Source organism: Drosophila yakuba, chromosome 3R (genome assembly GCF_016746365.2).
Source record: "Drosophila yakuba strain Tai18E2 chromosome 3R, Prin_Dyak_Tai18E2_2.1, whole genome shotgun sequence".
Classification (NCBI taxonomy): Eukaryota; Metazoa; Arthropoda; class Insecta; order Diptera; family Drosophilidae; genus Drosophila; species Drosophila yakuba.
This window is the reverse complement of record NC_052530.2, coordinates 7,844,230-7,871,551: the sequence shown is the minus strand read 5'-3', so window position 1 is coordinate 7,871,551 and position 27,322 is coordinate 7,844,230. Positions and strand designations below refer to the sequence as shown.

General features: G+C 41.8%; 2 protein-coding genes and 1 long non-coding RNA gene across 23 annotated transcripts in view; 2 read left to right on the top strand and 1 right to left on the bottom strand.

Annotated features, from left to right (window-relative positions):
• LOC6535942 (modifier of mdg4) overlaps positions 1-8,500 on the top strand; it is a 28,690-nt gene extending 20,190 nt beyond the window's left edge. The window contains exons 1-4 of one of the 17 annotated variants that reach the window (XM_039375593.2): positions 2,213-2,361; positions 2,562-2,802; positions 3,045-3,160; positions 4,575-4,830. In XM_039375593.2, the coding sequence (XP_039231527.1) occupies positions 2,628-2,802; positions 3,045-3,160; positions 4,575-4,760 (477 nt within the window). In that variant the 5' untranslated portion in view covers positions 2,213-2,361; positions 2,562-2,627 and the 3' untranslated portion in view covers positions 4,761-4,830. Of the gene's footprint in view, positions 1-365; positions 658-759; positions 1,065-1,154; positions 1,313-1,456; positions 1,809-1,903; positions 2,362-2,561; positions 2,951-3,044; positions 3,161-4,574; positions 4,831-4,940; positions 5,420-5,522; positions 5,938-6,019; positions 6,504-6,602; positions 7,070-7,374; positions 7,850-7,874; positions 7,951-8,023 lie in introns of those variants that run through there. The other 16 variants (XM_039375592.2, XM_039375590.1, XM_015191976.3 and 13 more) reach the window with 16 other exon arrangements.
• Positions 8,501-9,843: 1,343 nt separating this feature from the next.
• The window catches only part of LOC6535922, a 31,056-nt gene continuing 13,577 nt past the window's right edge, over positions 9,844-27,322 (top strand). For 2 of the 4 annotated variants that reach the window (XM_002096502.4, XM_039375587.1), the window contains exons 1-4: positions 9,844-11,106; positions 16,476-17,634; positions 21,664-21,811; positions 24,725-24,966. In XM_002096502.4, coding sequence (XP_002096538.2) covers positions 11,005-11,106; positions 16,476-17,634; positions 21,664-21,811; positions 24,725-24,966 — 1,651 coding nt within the window. In that variant the 5' untranslated portion in view covers positions 9,844-11,004. The remainder of the gene's footprint in view (positions 11,107-16,475; positions 17,635-21,663; positions 21,812-24,724; positions 24,967-27,322) is intronic. The other 2 variants (XM_039375589.2, XM_039375588.2) reach the window with 1 other exon arrangement.
• On the bottom strand, positions 13,677-15,837 carry LOC26534983. 2 transcript variants are annotated; one of them, XR_005561494.2, is made up of 2 exons: positions 13,990-15,837; positions 13,677-13,922 (listed from the first exon to the last, which is right to left on the bottom strand). It is a non-coding gene; the product is annotated as an uncharacterized LOC26534983 (long non-coding RNA). The 2 variants fall into 2 exon arrangements; XR_001453697.3 differs by having other exon boundaries at positions 14,029-15,837.

The window sequence follows — 27,322 nt, the reverse complement described above, 5'->3', positions numbered from 1 at the left end:
GGCCGGAGGTCCAAAAGAGTGAACTGGATGCGAAATTTCTCGATAGTATTGCGCACAGTCTGAATTGATGGCCGATTATGGGGACCATAAAACGGGCGAAGCAAAGGGTGCACTTTCATAAACGACCTATCATTTTCGAAATTAAATTTAACGATTTAGTATCGCTGATCAGCTGTTAAACCATTCATCATGAATTGCCAAACCAAACTGAACATAAAGCACGCGACAGATGTCAGCTGATATCAAAGATGGCCAAACTGAACCCTATTGATTAAATATAATATAATCTTTCACAAATAAACTGCATTCCTACATTTAAGCCAAATCTACATCAGTCAATATATTCATTGTGGTTCTCCCTTTAGTTTGCAGTGTTGCGATGTCGTGCGCGGCTTAAAACCAAATTGGATACACTCACCATCCTGAACAGCGAGCACAACCACGAAGTTATCACCAAGGCGCGAAAGTACGGCTCTCTAAAGCGTCAGCGGGCGGAAGCAGAGGCGGCGGCCCGGGCGGAGCGTCGTCAGGACCCTCTTGAAACACCCGCCACTCCAGCACCGCCAACAACGACATAGCGCTCTAGTCTTAAGTCCAAGTGTAAAATATTGCATCACCTCAACACTCGTCTGACTCAATAAAGTTAAAGTTAGCTAAGTTTCTGGTGTCCCAAGCGTCTCTTTGCCCTTTAGATTTAGATCTGAGTCCTACTTCTCCACTCGTTTGTACTAACCATGTGTGTCTACTTTTTATTCTCAGATTCCGTTGCGTACTACTCGTACATCACCGGGTTTCGCGGGAGCCGAAAACTGAAGATCGGAGAGTTCACCTTCACTCGAAACAAGACCTCGGGATTAAAAACTTATTGGTCTTGCGCTCGAGCGGGTGCTCACAAATGCAAGGCCCGCGTGGTCACCGGGCAAGACCACGATGTGACCATAAAATGCGGCCAACATAACCATCCGCCCTATTAAGGAAACATATAAAAACCGGCCAACTTAGGCTCATTGTATAGAATCAATTTATAGCCTATTTATTATAGAATATAAATCTGGAAAATCAAACCCGTATTTTATAGAATTCACACTTCAACAGTCTCCATAATTGTAGTCTTTGCATTTAAGCTTACTTAAAGGTAATTTGTTATCTTACAGTATTCGACGATCTCGATGACATGAAGGGCGCCATCAAGCATAGCCTACTCACCTTTATTCGGGGACAGCGCGGTTGCAAACTGTTGGCTTTTAATGGTCATAACTACGTGCGAAATCGTCGCAGTAACCTGAAGACCTACTGGATATGCTCAAAAAAGGTAAGACAAAATTGATGTAACCTTTAGGATAACCACACAAAAAACTTATTGCTAAGTTGCTAAGTTGTACTTGCTATTTAGTTATGGCTTTTATGACAGTTTCAGACAGAAATCAGCTTGTTTTATTTCATATCTTTATTCCAGGGCAGCACGAAGTGCAATGCTCGAGTGGTCACCAATGTGGTTGAAGGTGTGCACAAAATAGTCCTGGAATCCTGCCATCACACCTGCCTGAACACGGAGCGAAAAAAACGGCTTTCGGTGGCAAACGTCATGGGAAAACAGCGAAACAAGTCGGGAAAGGCTGTATCCACTGGCTTCATAAAGGAGGAGGGTGACGAGGATCTAACACTAGAGCTAAGGACACTCAACTTAAGCATCGAGGACCTTAACAACCTGTAATGAATCGAGACTCAAAATCTAGCCATACCTTGCGATCTAGGAGTAGACTATTTATATGCGAATCTAAAATAAACTGTTTGTCTTATGTGTTTAAGCGAAGTGTACTATATAATTTGAAAAAAAATATCTGTATGTATATGTTTGATTGCGTAGCTTTTTACTAATTCTGCCTATTTTTCTTTGTTTTAGTGACATTCGATGTAATAACTGTTCCGCTCGTAAAATCCGATCAACACCCGCTGATGAAGCGCGTTCGTTTGTCCAAATCTATGGAGGACGTGCACTATGTTCGTACTCCGGCCGGAAATGGAGTTTTACATTGTGGAGAGCATCGTTACCTACGGAACGCCGCCTACAAGGACAAGGTCTACTGGAAGTGCAGCAAGTGGCGCAAACAATGCCGGTCCCGCGTCATCACTCACATCTTGCCGAATGGCCAATCCCGCTACGCCGTCAGCGGGGTACACAATCATTCTTAGATAAAGAGCATTCAGCGGGCTGAATCGGGCCACATACATAGCTATAGCAATAAAGCACCCATATGTATAGAAAAGAATAGTGAACTAAATTTTAGTTTTTTGCAATAACATCATTCAATTTGTCAGTTTAAGGATTATATTGCAGATGATAGTCTTTAGTAAGCTCAGGTGAGTGTTCCAATGAATTTGCTTAAAACTGAACTTATATATGTGAATGTATGGCAAATTGAGGTGTCTTGTTTTATTTTACTTTATTTAAATATATATCTCTGTATAAATTCGTATTCCGCATTGCGGTGTTGTTTTTCTTTTAAACTTAGAATATATATCTTGTTGCGTTCACACCTTAACATGGTTTTTCTTTTCAGGTTTGGGTGAGCTTGATCCGAGAAACCTGGCTGACTTTGGAAACGAAAGCTTCTTACCCAAAACTCATGGTACACGGCCACAAAATGTTCGCTGTGGACTGGCATCCGAACAGAAGTGCGTCCGCACCCTGGACGACTGGGATCGCATTCGGTACGATAGGACCAAGAGCGGCGATGTTCTGCTCTACGACGGATATCGCTATGATCGACGGGCCAACTACAACGACATCATATATTGGTGGTGCGCCAAAAAGCGATTAAACTGCAACGTTTACATGATTACTCACAAAACCAAGCCCACTTATGTAGCTATTTCAGGCGTGCACAACCATTTGTAGACATGTTCACATTACTATATTTCCAATAAACATACACTTCTTCGTTTGAAAGCTAGATTAGTAGTTACTTACACATGCCTTTTAAAAAACATTTCCAAGTTTTTGGTTTTTCGCAATGTCTAATTATCTTTTTCAATCCTTTTAGAACTGGCTGTCTTTGGCACTGGACAGCGGGGAAGAACCGTGCTGCTCTTTCAGAATGAGAAGTTTGTTAAGAACCGATGTTCCGCCTCTCGTACCTACTGGATATGCTCGAAAAAGGTAAGTTTAGCTATGAGCATTTGCTGAAATCATGGAATATAGGTTTTTTTTTACCAGAAAGCACTTAGAGTTTGCTCAACATTTTTTATGATTTAATGTCTTTGCAAAGAATATTAAAATTTTTTCTATGAAAAATATATTTCAAATGCATAGTTAAAGAAACAAGAGTTTATAACTGATAGATTTTAAAGAAAGGGAATTTGAGAAAGCACAGAAATTTTTATACCCGTTACTCGTAGAGTAAAAGGGTATACTAGATTCGTTGAAATGTATGTAACAGGCAGAAGGAAGCGTTTCCGACCATATAAAGTATGTAGATATGTATATTCTTGATCAGGACTAATGGCCAAGTCGATATGACCATGTCCGTCTGTCCGTCTGTCTGTCCGTCCGTATGAACGCTGTGATCTCAGGAACTACAAAAGCTAGAAAGTTGAGATTAAGCATACAGACTCCAGAGACATAGACGCAGCGCAAGTTTGTCGATTCATGTTGCCACGCCCACTCTAACGCCCACAAACCGCCCAAAACTGCCACGCCCACACTTTTGAAAAATGTTTTGATATTTGTTCATTTTTGTATTAGTCTTGTAAATTTCTATCGATTTACCAAAAAACTTTTTGCCACGCCCACTCTAACGCCCACAAACCGCCCAACGCTGCTACGCCCACACTTTTGAAAAATGTTTTGAAATTTTTTCATTTTTGTATTGGTCTTGTAAATTTCTATCGATTTGCAAAAAACTTTCTGCTACGCCTACTCTAACGCCTACAAACCGCCAAAAACGGTGTTTAAGACTCTCCTTCTCCCTTCCCTAGCTGAGTAACGGGTATCAGATAGTCGGGGAACTCGACTATAGCGTTCTCTCTTGTTTGCTCTATACTTACTGCTTTGTATTAATACTATTATTTTAAAGATTCTTATACCCGTTATTCGTAGAGCAAATAGGTATACTAGAATCGTTGAAAAGAATGTTACATACAGAAGGAAGCGTTTCCGACCATATATATTCCGATCGTATATACATTCTTGATCAGCATTAACTGCCAAGTCAATCTGGCCATGTCCGTCTGTCCGTCCGTCGAGATCTTCAGAACTATAAAAGCTAGAATGTTGAGATTAAGTATGTTGAGACTCCAAAGACATAGATGCAGCGCAAGTTTGTTGACTTATTCAGTTCAGCTTTCACATTTTTTTTAGTCTTGTAAATTGCTCTCGATTTTCAAAAAATCTTTTTAACACACCCACTCTAACGCCCCCAAACCGCCAAAAACTGTCAGTGGTGAAATTTATCCTTCGCACTTCCACTAGCTATGTAACGGGTATCAGATAGTCGGAGAACTCGACTATAGCGTTCTCTCTTGTTTAAATTAGAGTGGAGAAGTAACCACATATTCCCTTGTACCACCAACAGGATGTGACGGTCTGCAGAGCTCGTGTCGTGACTGCGGTTGACAAAAACGCACAAGAGCGAATCATCAAATGCACCTACGAGCATGATCACAGCCGGAAATTTCCTAGCAACAACCTGAATCTGCCTGTTCTCATAAGAAGGGAGAAGAAGGCGTTATCACTGGATTCGTCCAAGGCTTACATTTAAGTGCACACTGTCAAAACCGCTAGACATTTAACAATTCACTCTTAAATAAATGACTGCTTTACACTTTAAACCACATTTAAGACGAACTACATATTTTTCCATAAGGATATACCTACGCCTTTGACGTAGCGCTTGTACACAAATTCTTAAACTAATCCAAAGTTTCTGTTTCATCCACAGCCTTTCACATTGACTTCGCGGACTCCAAGAAGAACGGTGGCAAGTTGCTGGTGATCAATGGCTTCCGCTTCTTTCGAAACAAAAAGCGTGGTCATCTGCAGTACTGGAAATGCCGGAACTATTACAAGGAGCGTTGTCCTGCCATCGCCATCCATGACGAGTCCACCCTCATCCTACGACTGTGTCACCAGCACCAGCACACGGAAAGCAACGACATTGAGATCAAGCCACTGCCTGGCTCAGAATCAAAGTTATTGGGAACCGCTGAAGACGAGGCACAAGCGGAACCAGAGGCTGAGATGGAAGCTGATCCGGATCCGGAGCTTGAAACTCGTGGACCTCCTCCTCTTACTCGCGAGCCGCCGCCACTCCTTGAAATAAAATCGAAACAAAGAAACCGAGACTTCTAGCCGCGATACTGCTTAGCACCTAGTCCATAAGCCTGTGAAATATGTGTATTAAAGCGAAGCCATGTCAAATGTTTTTTAATACCTTTATGTATCAGTCTAAGCCAATTTAACTAAGTTTAAGAATTTAGAACAAGTTACTAAAGTACTTCTTCTGCATTCGGTGTTCTTCCAGAATTTGACTACGGACATGGACAGTACCGCGGCAACAATCCGCTGATCCAGTTTTCCGTGTCCAAGCGTGGCGGGCAGCTTCTCTGGCTCGATGGGATGAAGTTCTTCCGCAACAATATAAACCGCACCAATCTGTACTGGCGCTGTCATTGGTATTATCGCCATACCAAGTGCCCAGTACTTATTTGCATGAGCAAGACAAACAGCAACGATTTCCGGCAGATCCATGACCACTGCCACATGCGACCGAAGCGCAAAGAAAAACCTGGCACGGGAGTAGGGCCCAGAATAAAGACTCCTGTGGTGTCCAACGTGAGGAGTCTTCCGCAGAGCATGGCGCACATGTTCGATGTGTAATTTAAGAGTCTTTCTCAAAAACATGTTAATAAAACGAGACGAAACCTATGAGACACCTACATAATTGTCCAATTTCTTGAATGTATTGTTGTATTAGCCAGCATTTTCGATCTTACCTAATCTTTTCTTCCTTTATTGCAGTGGTTCTGGCCAACGACGAGGTCCCCAATCCAGAAGATGTGCTGGTTTTCTTTACGCAATCGCTGCGCGGTCGCCCTGCCATTATGGCAAATGGCATTCGTTTTCTGATCATGAGCGAGAACAAAAAGAAGATCCTGTGGCGCTGCAGCTCGATGGCCACCAAGAAGCTGAAGTGTCCTGCACGCATCACCATGTTAAAGGAGACGCCGCCCAAGTTCATAATCAACAAGGCGGAGCACCTGCACGCGGAGCTCAAACGGAACAAGTACAGCTCTAGCAAGGCGCAGACGCTTCGGGAACCGCACCAAATTGCCACCAAATTGGACTGCGAGATGGAGGGAGCTGGCGGCGTCAGCTTCGATCTCCACGAGGAGGAGCTCAATGACCTTACTCACGACGTCTAGGGAGACTGTAGTTGGCATTAGGTGTACTTTAGAGACAAGCAAAAGTGGATCATTCATTCATAATAAATGGAAAGAAAATACTTTGCTTGACCAAACTTCTTTATTAGCTCCTCATCTCCAATTGTTCAAGTCTACACTAGGTAACCCATTCTAACCTTTAACGTTTCGTTTCTTTATAGAAAACACATTGGAGTACGTTGTCAGTCAGAAGGGTCACGTCCTGCTGATGCACAAAATGTTCTGCTACGTCCGAGAGAAGTGCATAAAGGGGAAAACCTACTGGCGCTGCACCCAGTACACAACCCAAAGCAAGTGCCATGGTCGGCTCCATGTGCTAAATGAAGAAATAGTGCACTCCAGAAGACACAATCATTCACCAACTGGCCAGGAACGAAGGCAGCACATGAAGCTGTTATTGAATAATGTGTGAATAACTATATATTTTATCATTGTGAATTCCAAACAATATTGATTTTGTCGTGCTGATATACCCTAATTTAAACCTATAGCTTAAAGCTGTGCCGTGCATTCCTTATTCGTAGTTCTGACAAAAACGTATTCGTTTACTCGTTTATGGACCTTTATGGACCTAAGAAAACACCTTGATAGTTACCGCTGTCATTAAAATGAAAGAAACGATATTAAATCATTTTATAGACTTATATACCATAAACGTACACCTAAGAAATTAATTTAAAAACGGACTATATAAATTTAATAGCCACATTCGACATTTATACGAAAGAAACTTTTTATTACGTTTCATATACTCGATTAAAACCCTAAAAATACCCTGAAAATATGTGTAATAATTTCGTCATATATAATTATTAAGATGAAGACATGTAAAAATTAAACATAATCCAAGCCTCCTTTAGATGATTCAATATTTTTATTTCTCGCTTTACATTGTGTCTGTATATAACTAACACTGTATGCTTTCCTTTTCAGGCACGGCACATTTGGCCAGCTTTAGTTGCACGCGGAAGAAAAAGCGTAAGCTGGTAATCGACAGACATGAGTTTGTCATGGATCGGAAACTGAAGAGCAGCATCAACTGGCGTTGTGCCAGATATCGAAGTTCGAACTGCAAGGTCAGGGCCACCACCCACGTGCTGAAGAATGGCCAGGAGGTGTACCGACTGAAATATGCGAAGCACTCACATCTGTGACCTAAAAAAATGCACATACCTGTTGAATAAATTTTAAAGCATTTTATAAAATAAATTATTATTTAATCAAGTTAAACCTTAGGAGATACCGTTCAAAATGGCAATGGAATGTTCCTTTTAGTAGTTTGGGCTCTGGATATATTCTCTTAATTGAATTTAAAATATTAAATTAATTAAGTAAAAGCAAAAAAAAGAAAGAAATAAATGAAAGTGCGCGTACCATTTAATACCATTAAATAAGTGACCTAAACTAACCCTCGTGTGATCTTTTACTTACAGATATAATACGCAAGCGAGGGATAATGATAGTAAAGGGCACAAAAGGAAAGCCCAAACTGCTGATGGGCGGCTACGAGTAAGTCTTTCGTATTGTTAATTTAATAAGAATAATTCCATTAACTGCTTGTAAAATTTTTTTTATATTGAAGGTATTATCGCAACAATTCGCGGGGTTCTAAAACTTATTGGCTTTGTGCTCGAAATCGTTATATGCGCTGCGCTGCTCGAATTATAACTTGCTCTGTGACTGGGGAGCTGATCATCAAGAACCAGCAACACAACCACGACACACTCAACCAACCCAAAGCTGATATAAAGGAGAAACCACTGTCTTCAAGCCCCAAGACTAAGGATCCCGAGCATTAGGCAATAAATCTCGTACCATTTCGATTCAAAAACAGTTTAATGTACCCATCTAGATGTATTCATTATTTATAGCCTATTTATGAAGGTTAACAATTTTGAGTTAACTTTTATATACTATTATGCCAATACAGTAGGTGTATAAGTTTTGCGTTTATAAGAGACGTACCTCCAAAGTTATCAAGAGCACCTCTTACACATTTTAGGTTTAACAGGATATAGGTATTATAAAATAAAAAAATAAGCTATGAATTTATATCATACACTTATTTTTATGTCATGGGTGTACAATTTATCCAGTAGAGAGACCAAGCAACATTATTATTTTAAAAATTATTATTATTATAATTATTATTATTTATTATTATTTTAAAAATGTTCAACACTGAATATGTATCTCGGAGTTGTAAAGTACAGTTATACCAGTTACTCGTAGAGTAAATGCAGAAGGAAGGAAACCTTTCCGACCATAAAAGGTAAATATATTCTTAATCAGGAGTATGTGGCAAGTAGAAGAAACCATGTTCAACCATGAAAAGGATATACATCTACAACGTGGAAGTTTGTTTTAGATCGTTGCCACGTCCACTGAAACGTCCACAACCCGCTAAAACATTTACGCCCACAATTCTTAAAAATGTATTGATTTTTTGTTCGTTTTAATTTTTGTCTGACCAATTTTTACTGATATGCTCATACGCAAATGGCAAATAATATTTTAAATTTAGATTCTATTAGTAAAAATTAATACAATTTTTTTAGAATTCTAATAATTTAGCAAAATTAAGCTGTGCAAGTCAATACTACCAAAAAAAATAATAAAATGTCTTGTTCGAATGGATTTAAGTCTTTGTAAAAAGCTTGTGAAGTGATTGTGTATTGGCATTGTAGTTTTACATGGCCACGAAAAACCGTTTTTGTAAACATATACTTTCGTTATTGGTTCAAAAACCCTTTGTTGCATTGCCAGTTCTCAAATTGATACCGCACACAATGGCGGGCCTGCTAATTTCTTAAGTAAACTTTGTGGGTCTTGTTTATACAAATCGGGTTCCAAGAGGAGAGGAAATGTGCCTCTAAGTGAGGCATATTAATCTGCTATTGATATAACGCATTTGTTTTCTTCAGACTGTGACTACAAAAAGTTGGCTGTTTCTTAAGAAAAATAAATGAAACGACGTGCAACTTTTGCGGCGCCATATTTCGCCTTTGCAATATGACACTAGTGCCATACAGTGAATTTTGTATAATACATATGTATATAAAAAATCGGAAAAGATTAATTCGTTTTACTTGTTTGGTCTGTTTACGTTTGAGCTTATAATATATGTTAAAGCGTTTTGAGTATTTTCATAAGAAAATAAAAAATAATATCACAATATTATAAATATCAAGGATTTATATACCTGGTGAAAATTGCAGAATGTTGTTTGAAATTAATTTAATGCGCCAAACGCCATCGTTATGCTGATGAGGAGAATGGTTTGAGTCCCTGCTACACATCTGTGAAATTGCAGCAGAGCTGCGCTGTGGTGCGGTCACACTGTAGCGGTGAGATACAATCCCTCGAAGGCGAACCGTACCCGTACCGTATCGAAAAAGATATATTCTCTCTCGAAAACCCGAAGCGAGCGGACGTGCAGCGCGTGCCGCGTAGATACACAGCCCATAGATACAATTTCCCTGGCTCGTTTCGTAGGTGGTGTGTATTGCAGCAGAAGCAGCAGCAAACGAGCCAAGCGTCTCTGCTTGTGAGAGCGTCTCGGTGAAAATTCAATATAACAAAGAGCCAAGTGAAAATCGGTTCAAATCGCCAATTGCCCAGCGATTTCAAGAGGAATATTAAAGGGATAGGAATAGGCAGAAGGAAAAAGTGTGTGTTGTTTGGGGTACTGCAGATTGAAAAACCGCTGTGCGCGTGTGCTTTGTGTGAGTGTGATTTGCCCGAAGCGTTTTGCTAAATATCAATAAGTGCAAAAATACAACTTTGTCTGCTAGAAAAGTATCTAAACCCAATTATTCGCCGAAGAGCATTCGTTTTAATTCGATTGACACAGCGAGTGGGCCAGAGGAAGAGGGGGCGACTTGAGCAAAGGCTCAGAGAGTAAGAGAGAGAGAGAGAGACTGGGAGAGAGATCCCCATCGACCAGAGATAATATAACTGTGCAAATGATGGTGGAGCAGTGAGCAGCAGCAGCAACAACAACAAGGGCCATGCAAATGTAGCGCCGCCGCTCAGATCTCTTCGCCGCTTTGCTTTTGCGCAGAGAACCTCGGCGAATTGCTTCGAATTCGCCGCAGCTGTGTGTTTGGAAACACCTTGCTCCAATATTTTAACACCCCCCGCCCGCCGCGCCATCGACGGAAATATCCGATTTTGCACGACCATCGCAGTTTCAGTCTCAGTTTCGGTTCGCTTCGTGCGCTTTCTGCTGCCCTGCAGCGGAAAATTTAACGAAAAATTACTGGACAGCTTGCAGAAACTCCCAAAAAAAGTAAACGGAGGAGAAACAAAAAAAGAAAACCGAAAACGGGCTGCGATTTTTGCAGTTACCAATGCTGGTTGGCTGCGTTCCGCACGCGATTTCCTCTGTTGCTGCATTTTCATCCAAATTAAATCCCAAGACAACGACAACAAGAAGAACGGGTAAAACCAGGAGAACGGCAAGAAGAAGAGCCCCAGCACAAGGTGAAGAAGAAGAGCCAGCTCCAACATTGTCGCTGCGACGTCAGCGTCGCTGCAGCGTCGCAGCTTCATCAGCTAGCCATGAACTACAACTACAACAACAGCTACAACTACATCTGCAGCACCACCAGCGCCAGCAACAACAACAATCACAGAAACAGAAACAACGAAGGCAGAGAACAGGTTTGTACACAGCGAAAATTTGGTTTTTTCTAATTCGTTATTCGCTTTTCCAACTGGACCAAAGTTCTAAGCGGTACTTAACGGTTCTTTTTGAAATGTATCTATTATGTGGGATAAATCAATCGGCCGTATTTTAATTTAATACTTAGGAATTTAGTCCTTTCTCAGCTTAGTCCAAGAAAATATTCGTTTAATTTTACTTGAAGGCTGTAAGTCTAATTTGACATAAAATTACCCTTACAGTTTTCTTTAGAAGGTAAAATAGTATGTTAGTTCTTGATTTCCGGAGCATTTCATAAAAGTTTGTACAACATCCTACTTCTTAAATAGTTCAATTACTGCCTTTTATAGTAATCAATATTAATCAAAACTATTTTCAAAATAACTTTGCACATTGATACACAACTGGAGTTAGGATTTTATTGAATTTAAGATCATATCTGCAAATAAAGTGTATGAACCCTTATGATTGGGTTTTTCTCAGTGCAAGTCGGGGCCGTCGTTGCTCTCCACTCGCTCGCTCGCTTATTCATAACTTTTTTGGTTATAGATTTTTGTCACCCCAACCCCTAACATTGGCGACCCAACCTCATCCGAGACCCTCTCCGCTCTTCCCCTCCGGCACACCCCCCACGTAGCGCCACCATCCTTCAGTTGCTCACATGCTCGACTGTTTCAGTTTTTCAATTATTAATGGTGGCCATTAGTGCGCGCGCCGTTCGACCGCCCCGCCCCCTTCGGCTGGCCGCCCCTTTGCGGGTGTCGTGTAGACGCTTTTTTTCCTTATCGGACAAATTGTGTTTGTCTGAAAAGTTCAATGAGGTGCGCACTGCAATTGCACTAGCCACACACCCAAGCACCTTTTTCCTGACCAGCCGTCATATTTATGCTATCGACACATAGATAAAAATCATGTTGGTACCGATGTACATACGTTGCATGGCTTTTCCAGATATCAGATACCAGAATGCCGATTGAGCACCCGCAGCACGGCGGAAATGTATTGCATTAGGGGAATTACTCCGGGACGGGACGCAACTCCGGAGTTGTTGATTAATTCAGCTCGAGGTGCGTGTGGGTTTGGGATGGGTAGCTGGGTAGTTGGGAAGTTGGCTTGTTTGCCTGTGGTGTTGTTTGTCGTATGTGAAAATTCTCTATTTATATTTATTGCTCAGTTCGTTGCTCTGGGGCGAGATAAGAAATGCCTCTGAGTCATTCGAGTGAATAAGGATTTACGTATTTTACAGGAAGCTTTGTGCGAAAGTTAACAAACGCACGATAAGTTGTGAAAGGTAGCCGTTGAGTTTGCGACAAAGCAGATGTGTCACTTAAACAGGGGTAAGGCAACGATAAAATTGTCATAAATATACTCTGACTTACTACCAACCTATGTGGACACTTTGCTCCAATTAACTTGGGTAGGAAATGGGCATTTTCATACTTTGATCATCGAGATAAAATGGGGCGAGCAAGTAGAATGTCTTTTCTAATCTCCTTTTACTATATTATAACTAAGATAAACGCATGGGGTTCGTAAAATCAGAACACTATTCCATTAGTCAAGAGTGCAATCATTATTAGCTGTGTAAATAGAGTTGAAATTACACAGAAACAAATAGAGCCTGTTGTAATCTGTTTTCCGTCCTCACTGACTGACTCGAATGAAAAGGTCCTTTTAAGTTATAAATAGGGGAATTGACTGATTTGTATGATTAACATTAGGTTATTTCTAATAATTAATGGCAGTATAGGAACGAAACCTAATTAAATAGACTACTGGTGACTGGTTTATTTCCCTAAAGAGTAGTTCAATAAGAACTCTACTATTATCGATCAATTAGAGCAAAGTGTGTTCTGCTTATAGAAACCCATGTGGGGTTAGGAATATGCCTGTGTTATTATCCCATCTAAACCGCACTTAACTCCCCCAAACGCCCACCCTTGGAAGCCCGGGACACATGTGTCTATAATAGACCGTGGCATGAGGCAAGGCCATCATTTACCCAGGGCCAGACGACCAGACCACCTGAAAAACCAATAAAGTCATTTCACACACATTAACCTAACCGAAAAGGAGACAGCATCACGCAACCGCGAAGGGTACAGAGTCCATTTGATAATTGCAAGGAGGTGTTCCTTCTGGTTTGGACTGTGCGCATCTTTCAGACTCTTTGTCAAGCTCCGCAATGAACTCCCTGCCAAAATCCACCCCATCCCAGACCATTCGCACCCGGCAAACACATGCGAAACGCTGCTCGGTCACATATGTTGCACAAAGTGATTATTTTCACTAAAAATAAACGAAATTAATGATTGATGAAGTGAGACAAGGGAGCGAACGCATCCATTCCATTCACATTCGCAATCGCACTCGCCCCTTCAGAAAACTTTGAACGACCGTCAACACCAGCAGGCAGCCCCAGTCGCCTTTTTCCAATTTCAATTCCGATTCGGATGCGGATTCGGGTTCGGGTTCGGCATCGCCCGGCATCCTAGAACCCGTTTCCAATGAGAACAAAAAAAAAAAAAACAAAGAGCATGGCGAACGTAATGAGAAATAAGCCGTCACATAAAAGAAAAGTGTCTTTTAATTGAAACCAGGTGAAGGAGATGGCTTGGACCATCGCAATCGCAATTGCGATCGGAATCGGCTTCAGAATCAGAATTGGGCCGGCTTGTGTGCCTCGAAGTCTCTTTGTGCCCATGCCGCTGTCGCAACCAGACGGAAATCATAAAAATTTTGCATAAAAATATTTTTTATGTGTGTTGCTGCTGCTTCGGCTGCTTCTGCTGCTATAGCGTCTGCGTCTTTTGGCCTGGTGAAAATAATAATAAAATGGGAATAAAATAAAGCAAGTAGAGGCGGAACGGAACGAAACGGACCCGGCCGGGTGCCGTGCCACACATTTCGTTTATATTTACTTGACAAGTTTTTGCACTGCGTCGAGACGTCTCCGTCTTCTGCTGTCTTTGTGTCTGTGCCAGCTGTACACTCGGAAAAATAAGCCATTTTTATCACAGTACGTTCCTTATTTGAACATAATGCTTTTGCCACTTATTTAAATTCAAATACAAGTTATTACACTCGCTGGAAAACTTTGATTCCGTATTTTGGTCCCCGTTTTTGAAGGAGAATTCTATGTGCTGTATGATATATACATTCTATCCCGTATATGAATCAAGCTCCCATTTCGAGTGTCTTGTTTCTTCGAGTGTGAAGCTCCTGCTTTCTGGTCGGGACCAGTGTCTTGGGTTGCCCGATTGCCATTTTCGGCGGAGCTATGCACTCGCTAGGCGCTCCACGTCATCAACAACATCATCAGTGTGTTTCGGGGACTGGAACTGGGACTGGGGCTTGGGCTTGGGCTTCAACTGTGTGGCCGGGGCTGGCCTGTTTTATAGTCCAAACGTGATAGCGAAATGTGCCCGTCTTCTGGCTCCTCCCGATGCCTTCTGCCCGCGGGAGCACCCTCCTGCTGTGCATTTTCGTGCAATTCGAGGCTGGAGCTGTGGAGCTGTCTTGGCAGTTTTCTTGGGAGGGGTGCGCCTCGGAAAAATAAATTAATGGAAAACATGCAAACATAAATTCTCTTTAGCTGTCAGGTGTTTCACATTTTAAACGTAAATTATAAATAAGCAAAGTAAAATTATAATTCCGCCTAAATGTTTTATTTGCCACCGTCTGCTGTCATTCGGCCCCCGTTATTTTCCGTTTTGGACATATTTTTCTTCTTGTGGCACATTTCTTTTGTGGCATTTTCATTTTGTGTGTGTTTGGGAGAATTAGGAATTTTATTCAAATTAATGACGTAGCTTATAATTGGCCCCGTTTTTTGGTCTCAGGTCTCTTCATTTTTAAATAAAGACACTTCACTCTGTGGATGGCAACATAGTCATCCCCGGCAACAGCTCCTCCTCCTCCTCCATCTCCACCTCCGTTTCCCTCATCATCGTCATCTTCATATCCAGCATCTCTGGAGGAAGGGGATGCTTTGGCTTTTTAAGAGCATTTGACATGACTTGGGCTTCATTTTCCATTCGATGCGCCGCCGCCTCCACTTTGATTATGACGTGAAGTTGGCCAAGTGCAAATACTTTGCTGGTACTTTTTAATTAACTTAATTAGCATAGATGATGGGCTAAGAGCAGCGCTTACACAACATCAAAATTGCATTATGCCTCACAAGCTGGTCCGCTGGCTTGTGCTCGTTCCGGGGAATCCCGCCCATTTTGATTTAGATTCTTTCGAGCATGCTGAATTTCTAAAAACATTCATGACATAATAAATGACACATGGCCTGGAGACTTCATGAGGTAGTTGGAAAAAGCTTTTCATTCCTCCAGCCTGCTTCAGAAATGAATGTAACTTTCTTGAGGTAAGAAAGCAAGGTGTACTCTCTTATAATCGATTTTGTAAGGTAAAATCGGTAAAATCCCACACGTCAGGAAGGAATATACTTCATACCATTAAAGAAATCACATTGGTGGTTTTAGGCAGTTTTTAAAATCCATATAAGCATTAACAGTAAAAATATTAAAGCTTTTCAAGTTATATTGGATTTAATAACTCCCAAGTTCCTTTCTTATGAAAACAAACCACGCTAAACGAACTTTGAAATTCCCAATAAAATTGATGGATTGACATTCATCATCTAAAATTTGTCAAAGCTCTGTTTAGAACTAGACATTCTCAATAACAATTTCTGACCATCTTTCTGAACCATGAAAGTGACCAATTAAGTTTCCCTCAAATGGAAAAAAACCGAAGTATGTGTGTAGCTAGCAAAGCATTCATGCGATATGGGGATTACAGTACCGAACTGGTGGTATCCACGCACATGCCAAGAATCCGAAAATCCAAACCTCTTCAAGTGGTTTTTATTTAGTAGAGTTTCCCCTAGCCGGAGGCGCTAAATGCAGGAAAAGATTATAACGGAGGAAATGCTGGCAATGGCGATGCGACGGGGGCGATGCAGACGTTCTTGGGAACACACATAAATCGATGCGTATAAATTGGGGCCTAATTTTTTTATAGCGCGTGATTTTTGATTTACGCATCGTTGGAAGTTTTATTTCGATTGGAGTGGAGTGGAGTGGAGTGTCGGTTTCCCAGCGCCCATATTTATTTTTATTGCTTTTTAATGCGCCGCCGAGGAAGTTTTATTTATATGTATACGAGCAACTGTTTTGGTGCGCGTTGGAAGGCCGAACAATGAATCTTGTGGGATTATTTGTATACGCCAGTGCTGGGCTGTAGCTTTCTTTTAAATTCAAATTCGCCACCACCTTATATCATATTTACTTGGCTCAGCCAGCTTGTTTGTGCTTTATAATAATAAAATATTCCACTCTTGTCTCTGTCCCCACAGGACACGCAGCAACAGCAGCATCCAATGCAGGCGGCACTGAGGACGGCGAGCTTTAGCTCCAGCTCCAGCTCCAGCGCCACCGCCAGCAGCTCCACGTCCACATCCAAGACGAGAGCAGGAATAACGTCGTTAATCTATTTACCGCCTTTCTGCTATCCATGTAAGCATGTGCCTGCGGCCGGTACCACGAATCGGAGTCGAAGCCAGACTTTGGGCCATGGCAGCGAGAGTTGCCAGGGAAGCTGCTGTTGTCCGCCCGGCTGGGAACATAAAAATTATGATAAACATGCTTCAGCGGCGACGTTGACACCAGCAACGGCAGCAGAAGGAGCAGCAGGAACAACAACTGCAACGGCAAGCATCATCACCACTGCAGGACCTGCAGCGGCAACAATGTCCTCCTCTTGGTCTGGTGAATTCCTGCTGCCGGGTATTCGGTTACCCGTGGCCACAGCGGGGCATAGCTGCACCGATCTCCGGCAGACGTCGCAATTAGTTATGCCCACTGTTGCTAGCGGGGATGTGGTGGCAGTGGGAGCAGTTGGAGCAGAAGGCGCCGTCTTGGAATGCGGCAAGCGATGCTGGCGACGTGAGCGAATGCGGCGCGAAGGACCAAGTCATGCGTCTGCGGCGTCGCTGGCCCAGGTAAATCCAATCAGCACAGGCATAAGCACCAGCAACAGCACCAACGCCAGCACTAGACCAGCAACAATAGATGAAGCATCGGGAGCAGGAGCGGTGGCTACGACAGCCGCTCACAATTCGCAAACAACGACAAAAACAACGGCAAGGGGCACAACTGGTGCAGCATTGCCGCATGATGAAGAGAATGAGAATGGGAATGAGAATGATGAATGTAGGTGCTTTAACTATAACGGTGATATTAGTCTGGATCGGCGGGGCGAGACCGCGGAACTTTCCGGCATTACGTGGCTGATGTTCTTGTGGCAGCATCTGCTGCCCGGCAACGGAAACAACGACCCCATACTCATCCGCACCCACACCCACATCCACGAATCCAGCTACCCAGCGGGGACGACAACGAAAGCAAGGAGCAGGAGCAGGAACTGCGCCATGACGTCGACAAAAAGTTGGCTGGGACCGCTGCTAATGCTGCTCCTGGCCACGTCCGTCAGCGGCTGGGGCGGTCGGCAAGATGGTGAGTAGCGAGCCCCCGTCGATAAGTAGCGCTATGATAAGAATTTATAATTTCACTTGGAGCGCCAAGAAAGTGCCGCAGCAACTTTGGGACCCAGAATGTCAGCTCCAGCATCCCCAGTATCCTTCCCCCAACCCCAATTTCATTTAATTTTTGTGGCATAATTTGTACTCGCAACAGAGCGACAGCTGGCGGCTCATCCCCCTCTCCCCTTCTGCCAATCGAGTTGCCCCATCCACACCCAGGGCCACCCCCTCTTTTGGTCATGCTCAATTGAATCCATAAGTAGTTTGTGACCGCAGATCTGCGTTTGCGTTGGTATAATGCGTTTCAACTGTTTCTCCGTGAACGAATTCACCCAGAAAAACAAAAACAACAGCATAAACAACAAAACCAGCACAGAACAGAACAGAGCAGAAAAACGATGAAAACAACAAGCAACAGCCGCTCCGGCAACAGCAACATGCAATGGCAAATTGTACGGAAATTGCCCGAAACAAACAGCCAGCAACCGCCGACCAACGACCACCGACCGACCGCTGACCATAATTCACTCAAGTTAGACAAAAGCATTTTGGTTGCCCCGCCCCTAAGCCTCCACCTCCCCCGCCGCACCCGCCACCTCCTCGAAATCCGCCATCACAGCTGTCCCTCTGCATAGCGAAAGTCCAACATCCAGAACCCGGCCCAAAACGCAAATGAGTCTCGCAGGCGTCATGCTCTTTGAGCTCGACATAGCCGAGCTGGAATAAGTGTTTGTCTGTTCGCTAGGGGTGCGTACTGCCATTCAATAGGGGTGGTCCAGTAATATGCCGGGCTCCCTTGAATGGGCTCCCAGCTGGTCTATCCCACCGACTACTTCTTCCCAAGCGCCTAACGAACGAGCTCTTCAAAGTGCGCACACCCATAAGTGTGGGCCACATAATTGGGTTAAGGAGTTGTTAGCGCATTGAAGTTGTCATTATAGATCATCGTGCATAAGATAAGTGCACGTTGCTGCGATAGGAAATTGCTTGTCATAACAGGAACCACAAATGACGGAGTAGTGCATAATTAATATCGTGTTAAATATTCCCGCTGTCAATCTTAATTGAATACTAGAGAAGAATAATGACCTATAATTTCAATCATTTGGAAGTGTGCTCTTGATTCGGAATTATTACATCAAAAGGTACCAGATGTAAAACAACCGCCGTTTTAGCAATTGTAGACATTCGAAAACATAAGACAGTTGAAATGGAATGAATACATATATGTATATTGTAAAATCAACACCATACACCCTTTTATCCCAAGCAAATCAAATTAAATTTTAAGGATAGTCACTGCCACTGAAAGATTGTGGTTCCGTAACGCTTTTCTAAGTTCCTACATCTTGTTTAGCACATGTACATATACATATGTATATGTGTCTGAAAAGTCGCCTCAGTTACCTTCTTTCTCGCAGATGTCGCAGATCCCCGAGATTTATTTTGATTAATGCACCTGATTACTGTCGGTTTATGGGGATCCATTGTGAGGAGCAACTCTTTGAGCATATGTATTTTACTTTATTTCGTGCTTCCCCCATTTCGCTTTGCCGTTGCCTAAGCTTCGTCATTCCTCCCACCATCATACCATCTGTATGCTTGCTGAGCCACTCTAATCCAAACGAAAAACACACCGAAAATATATCTGAAAAGCCCCGTGCCCGCTTTTCGCGTCCGTCATTTCAACTGTCTATACGCATTTGTACGCTTGTCTGTCAGTCGGTCGTGGTCTATGTCGTATTATTGCTTTCAGCTTGTATTTACTTAAGCTTGTCCTGCAGCATATTTTTCAGGGGTAGCGAATTAAGGACGAAGGGCAACGTGCGACGCTTGTGCTACGCCAGCAACAATGCCCTGCTCGCTGCGGCACTCAGGCAAAAGTATTGAATCATGTTGGAAAATTATTCACGGTACTTGAAATTGGCGAAACAATTATTCGTCGGCGGGGGGTGGTTTTCGGGCTTCGGGTTTCGTATTTTTGGGTTTTCGGGACCACGTTCCGGGTTCGCTCCCGGTTCCGGAGCCCCTGACTCCAGACTTTCGTTCGGGGCGGTGGCTGCCCGGCAAAGTATGCTACACTTTTTGCACAACAGGCCGCCCGCTGTGCGTATGGGCCGCATTATGACAGCCAGGCGAATGCGAGTGCGGCCCGTAAAAAGCACAAGTCATTGGACAGCACACACACACACGCATATATTGTGTAAGTGTATAGCTCTGGCTATAGCCAGATATATATGTTCGTTCGACTTTAGTCAGAGCTCTGAGCAGCGGCTCAGTTGGGGCTCAGAGTTCAGAGGGCTGCGCTGATCCTGCGCATGAGTACCTTTTGTTTGCCGCAAATGTAAAAACAAAAAACAGAAAAGCTGAAAAAGTGGAATCAACAAGGAACAAGTAGAATAAAAGAAAGGAAAGGAATAATAAAATAAAATGTGTATCGCTGTGAGTACGGACTGCGAGTGTGAGTGTGGCACCGTGTTGCCCTGTCGCTGTAGTTCTTGCTGTTACTGCACTGAAAGAAATGGACTTATGGCAAATGTGCATACTTTCACATTCAATGATGATTGATTTATTCTTTTATTAATAAATGCCTTGACAAGGATGGGAAAAATTAATAAAATAAATCAATGCTGGATGAAAAATTGCAAGTTAAATCAATTGGTCATTCAAATTTGAATAAATTTCAAATAGTTGGATCCAGTTGGAACAATCGCAATCCGAGGATCTTTCTTATTAGAATCCTAGGCAAATAGATGGTATAAAATTTCGACTCAAGGATTCTTTAGTGTGAATTGTTTTGTCTGCACATCGACTCTGTGCCTTGGGTTGTGTTTCTGTTTCTGTTTCTGGCTCGGGTGCGCACATTCGTCTCTCCTTGCGGGTTTTCTGTATTTGAATGCGTAGCCCGAACTCGGACCGTCCTCCATCTCCATCTCCATCTGCGACTTGCCAGTTCCGAGTGCTCCTTACCCACCGCCCGCCCATCGGCATCAGGACTGGCCTCTCCATCTTCATCTCCGCTACCGCCATTGCCACCATCTCCGCTCCTGTTCTTGTTCCCGTTCTCTGTCCTGGCCACCACCCTTATCCCAACTTGCAGCTCCCTGCCTCTGCTGCCGCTGCCAATCGTGCCCAAACATTAAGCTATATGTGTGGCTCAGAGGGTGGTTTTACCATTTTCTATATGTATCCGTGTGCGGGTCTATACCCATTGTATGGGATATAGTACTTATTTTCTGAGTGTGCGAGTGCGGCATGCCGTTAGCTAACTTTCCGTTAACGTTTCTTTCTCTATACTTTGGCTTCGCCTTTCCCATTTCTCTCTACCGTTCAGTTCAGTTCCTTTTTTTTTTTTAATATTCACAATTGCCATTTCGGTAGTTTTGCTGCCATTGTGCGAGTGTATGTGTGCGTATCTGTGTGTGACATTATTATTATTACGAGCTGTTTTTGGTTGCCTCGCTTGTTCAACTTATTTATGCGCCTGGCCACCCCTAAAACGCCCAAATACCCTACCCTTACCGAGTTCCCAAGTATCCGAATATCGCACTCCTGGCAGCGGGTCGTAAATTTGAGGCCCTTATGCGCACGCACTTAAATACAATCATAATAATAATTGAAACAATTTACAAATTAAAAAGCCACAAATCTTGGCACCCGAAACTTGACAATACAATTAGAAGAGCAGTAGCAGTCGAAGAAAGTGGCCAAGCGAATATTCTAAATTTATCAATAAGCAAGTGCCTTTTGTATGGTGACTCGTAAATAAATATGCCTGCAAACGCACTTCAGTGGGAAAGATTGCGGTTGCTCTTTTATACGGCTCTTAAATGAACAATGAACGCAATTGAGGCCACATCAACCATCCGACCATATATGTACGTACATTTGTATGTACTATACATAGCTGCAGTCCACGGGGAGGCAATTGGAATATAATATCTTTATGCATTAATGGTTAAGTCGTTTATTAATAAATTATTACTGTTATTTTGGCTTGCAGCGCCCACAAATTGCACATTTCCGGCAAGATGGGAGGGCTCCTGGTTCCTGTCCGGCTATCAGCAATCTATACACATCAAGGGCTCCCAGTTCAGCTATCGCGGCAGGTGTGCGGCCTCCGATGGTAACAAATATCTGATTGTCGACGAGTAAGTACCAATTCTCCGTCCGGGATAATCCAAAATCCCCCCCTCGGGGGCCTTTGGCGTCCCGCTTCGCCCCGCTAACAATACGCTAACATCTCAACCCGATACTCGGTCCATTGGCTGGCGAAATATAGGGAATATTCTGATTTTTGGCACAGGCCGAGGAAAACGAGATGTTCTGGTTTACTTTCCCCCACATATGTACATTTGCCCATATGTGTTTTTTGTGTTGGTCCCTTTGTCGAGGAGCGCCTATAATTGAATAAGTTTTCATTTCTGACGGCGAAGGTGTGTGCGCTCGGTAAAATGTGTTAAGGTAAGGCTGAGGACCCTCCGCACGGGTGGGAAAATACCGAACTAACGTCATTAAAAAGAAGCCAGTCAGCACATCGGAGTGAGTGGAGTGAGTGTAGTGAGTGGAGTGCCGGCCAAAGACAACAGTAAGGGGTGAGCGACATCGGCATTGACAGCGGCAAGGAGGCGTCTTAAACTGAGGTGCACCGAGAGAAAACGTCAGTTCAGTAGGAGCATCTATAATACTGAACTTGAAATTGATTATTTCAGGCGCCTGTATAGTATTGCCACCACTTAATACAGTTATAGTTGTTTGAAATATTATTTTAACTAAAATTCACCTATAAGATAATTATTTGTATCCGCCATTTCGCTATTATGAATAGTGCAAGGATAAATTTTATCGATACACATTTTTACACTGTATTGCGTGTTCTCATTGAATACTAAAAGACACATTCGTATTTATCCCAGGAATAGGAAGAACATAATTCGCAGTACTTTTCCTCAGTGTACCTCCTCACACACACTGTCGCAGGGAAACCTGTCGTCAACGTTATCGCTAACGTTGTCGTTGCCGCTGTTGTTGATGTTGCCGCTGCCGCTGCTTGCCAGCTGCTGCTCTTAACTTTTGCCTTTGAAACGGGTTTGAGTCGAGCCGAGTTTGTCTGCACACCATGGAGCACCATGCCACACGATGCCGCACCATGTCCTCCGCAATCCATCCGCACTCCATCTGCTCCGTGTGCAGGGCACTTTCTTGGAGGCAGCGCGCTGCTCGTAATTCGGATGTTTGACAAGAGGCAGTCATGTACCAAGACAAAAACCACCCGAAACCCCCCAATTCTCAGAGTCTCCCCATACGTGCATACATATGTATATCGCCAGCGCCCGATAGATATAGAGATCCGATCCGTGCCTGTGTTTGTGTACCCACTCGTGTTGTAAATGCTACTGAGCAAGCTAAAAACTAAATCAAAATTTTTTACGTGCCCCCGTATTGTGTTTTTAATTTAGAGAACTGCCTTTTGACTACTCTGTATTTGTATCTGTGTTACTCAAGCATTTCTCCTACTTAGCAGCTCTTTTTGTAGCTGCCCGTTTTTCGATGCCTTTTTATTTAAACGATACGAAACGAAAACCAAAGACATTTAAGGAAAATTGCTTTTTGTCCTGCGAATTTCCATGCCATTCCTTTCGCTTTGGTCTGGAATTCCTCTTTTGTTTTCTTTCGTACGAATGTTTTTTAGCCGTAAAGAGCAATGTGAAAGACAATTAAAACCCTTTTAAGCTACTTCCTTAATGGAGAAAAAATCAGAAGTACCAAAAAAGTAAAAACAAAGAAAATGCAAAACATTAAGTTTCCCAAGTGGAGTTTATTTTGAATTTTCTGTTTTGCCATGTTTATGCTTATGAATACTTAATAAACATATGAATAATCTTACCTTTAAGCTAAGTTTTTCCGTTGTAGCTGAAATGTGAAAATGTTTTTTGATTTTTACGCTGCCTTACTTTTACTCTTTAAATAGTATTGGCCTTTTTGCTGTGCTGCTGGAGGCGAGGGCAGGGGTTATATTCATATTTAATTCATTTTTGCCACGCCCTCTCCTCTGGCTCTCCATTCCGTTCATTTTGCTCTGTACAAGTTTTTGTCGTATACCAATAAATATCGTAAACATAAAACCAAACCGAGCCCCATTTACTGTATTTTACGAACTAGGAATCCAACAAAACCCCTACACTCAGCCCTACCACAATCAAGAATCAAACAAAACCAAGATGAAACTTTTTATTTTGATACGTTATCTGATTATCAGTACGAATAAATATGTATTCAGAATATTTTTACATCACTTTTCAACAACACATATTTTGTGAGTTTCTTGCGTTATTCAGTGTACGTCCTTTGAGTTCCTTTCGATGATCATTTCATTACTTATCGAAATATAACAGCAACTTAGTAATCGCTATTCAGTCGATTGAAACCAACAATGGAGTGAGCGAAGTCGAAACAAATCAAGATAGATGTAACTTCTTTAAAATACAGAAAGGGCTGTTCTAGTTTCGACTTTGGGACTCACTTCCGGGATCATAACATATTTGTGTTGTACCAGTTTGGCGACAGAAAATAAAACAACATTCGAATGTAGGTAGAGGGGATCGCTGTGACACCATCAGTGTGTCTATCCTTGTTTTGCACACAGTGTATGCCCAAACATAAGAACCTTCATATCCGATACCTTCCATTCACACACACTCACGGAGCGACTTTCCGGTCAAAGTCTTAGCCCTAGTTACCTACCACTTTATTTGTCGATTGCGCCAAGAACCCGAAAACAAGCCAACACATCCCGCACCACCGAGTACCGAACCAAAGAAATACTAATACCAATACTAATACTAATACCCAAGATACGAGAAACAATAACTTGAGTATTTTAAACTTCACACCCATAATAGCATATACACAAGCAATACCATTTACTGAATACAAAACAAAATACAATCTACAATATACAATATACCATATAGAATATAGAATATACGTTAAACAATGAACCATATATACCAACTACCGATACCGAATACAAAACTTTTCGTTGCAACCAAAAACTCTTTTAGGAAAGGATGTCATCGTTGCCTGGTTATCTATGAGAAGCATAAAAATGTGCTCCAATATAAAGAAAGTGAGTGCGAAGGTGATAGTATGTATATGCATCAGTCGAACCCATCTGCACTGGCGATGCGTAGCTCTAATAAACAAAGTGATCATAGGGGGGGAGCTCATCCCAATACGAACGGGCATTCAAGACTATCTTCATCGGATCAGTACATAATGAGATCCAATGACGATATGAATGATTGTAAGCATTAACTTTATATTTTTCTATATATCTCTATCTCTCTCTCTAAAATAAGTTATAAGCAAAGCAAGCATACTAAATGAAATACAAAGACTCTATCTCCTAACTCGCTATCTCAAAATACCAGTTATCTGTTATCATTTAACCTATTATTACATATTTCGATATTTCGAAATGCTCCCTTAGTTAACCAACATGACTAACCTAACCTTATCATTTAAGCGCTATTTTCATTTCACTCAAAACGAGAATACAAAAGTTTTTCGTTCTCTCCAAAGACCAACTGAAAAGCAACCAAAAACAAAAATCGAAAATATGAAAACACGTTCTCAATTTTTTTTTTACTGTTTAAAAACACACACAAAACAAACGCAGGATTTTTAATAATCATTTCGGTATTTCCGATGAGTTTCTTTTTCTTTCGTTCGAATTTACTTTAGTTTTGGTTTCAGTTCTCGTATGAGTTTTAATGCAACTTTTTGTTACTTATACAAAACAAAACCAAAAAAAAAAACCAAACCAAACCAAACTTGTAAATAGTCTCAAACAACAATTACTCTGCATACCAAATGAATAAAAATAACTCAACTTTGTTTACTTTTGTCATGGCAAGGGTCCTCTCTCTACCTCTCTCTCTGTAAATCTCGAACTCACCTCACTTTAATCAAGCAATCAATCAACAACGAATAACCACTCAATGTATCAATCAACAAGAAGTACATATCTAACCACAAAAATATATATATAACCACCTAGAAAACCGATAACAAAACCAAAATCAATTGTATATTTTCCTCAGCATACACACGTTGCAATTTATCCCGAAAGCTACCACTATAAATATTAACCAATACCCAATGTTAGTGTCAATCCAATTAAGCTACTTAGTTGCGATTTGCAAGCGTATTAGCGGATTAGCAGATTAACCCCTCCCAACAGAGCAACCAATTAAAGCCAAACTGAAACTGAAACTGAATCCGATCCAGTATCAAAAGCAGAACCAGAACCAGAACCTGAAGCCGAGACCCAAGACAACGACTAGGCTTACTCTACTTCACTCAGTAGATTCAAAATACGAAAACTACCTAGACAAAAGAAAGCAGTGCGGCAGTATTGAATCCAATTGAATCGGAACCAAAAGGCAGAACCCCATTCTAATCAAAAGCAGGGAAAAAGCAAAGCAGGAAACTATAACCAGTTTTAGTTAAGAACCTTTGTTTCTCTCTTTTCCGTTCAGTTTATATTTTCGGTTTGTGCTCTTTTAGTTCCAACTTACTGTAAATAATTCCCAAATACAAGCGAAAAAATGTTGTAAATATATAAAAGTAAAAACAAATACGAAACATGAGACTGAAAAATGAACTTGTTTGTTCCATAACCATTTTTTATTACCAAACATATACCTAAATATATACCCATATATATTTGCAAACTCTATTCAATATTTATATGATATGTATATTTTTCTTACTTCAACATTTCAAACCACTCCAATAACAGATCTCTCGAAAACCTAAACCAAAAATAAAACCAAAACCGAAACTAAAACCCAAGCCAAAACTACAACTACAAATCAATTTGGAGCAATTCAAAGTTAAAACACGTGTGCAAGAGAGTGTGCCGTGCCAGTGTGTATTTGATTCAAATATCGAGAGATGAATAATAACAAACTGAGGTGTGCACACACACGAGAAATTTGATTGGATTTTGGTTTTGAAATTTGCATATTTAAAGTTTTGTACATTTTTACCAGCCGCAGCTAAGTTTTTGTACAGTTCGTTCTGTATAGTTCTGTATAGCAAACAAAGCAATCCGAACCCCAAATGAGCACCCACACATCTGTATTTACAAAACAAAGTTGTATTTAGTTGCGACCCAGAGATGCGACTCATCTACTCATCTGTAAATAAATCTCACCTCCAATCATGACAAAGACCAAAGACCCAAGACCAGCACACCGGACACGAATACGAACACGAATACGACGATCCTACAGAACCAATACGGAGTATTGAAGTCTTGAACCAGTTTCCCAAAAACAAACTCATTCAATTCTCTGACGGTTGAGCGTATTGAATTTCCAATAAGTTCCAGTACTTTGGCGAGCTGTCGAAGAATTATTGCCTAAGTTTGTTTATCCTATTTTTTTCGCTTTATCTGGCATCACATTCACAACCCACTTTCTTAACTTTACTCGCCCGCCCATGATTTATTTATAGGTCTAAAATGGAAATTGGAAACTTGACACCGAGTGTCAAAGTGTTTTCACTTCATTCCGACGGGATTCGGAGTACTCGCAGCAATTACCCATGCCAAAAGTATCCATCTGAATACTTCCATCCATCCATCCGACCAG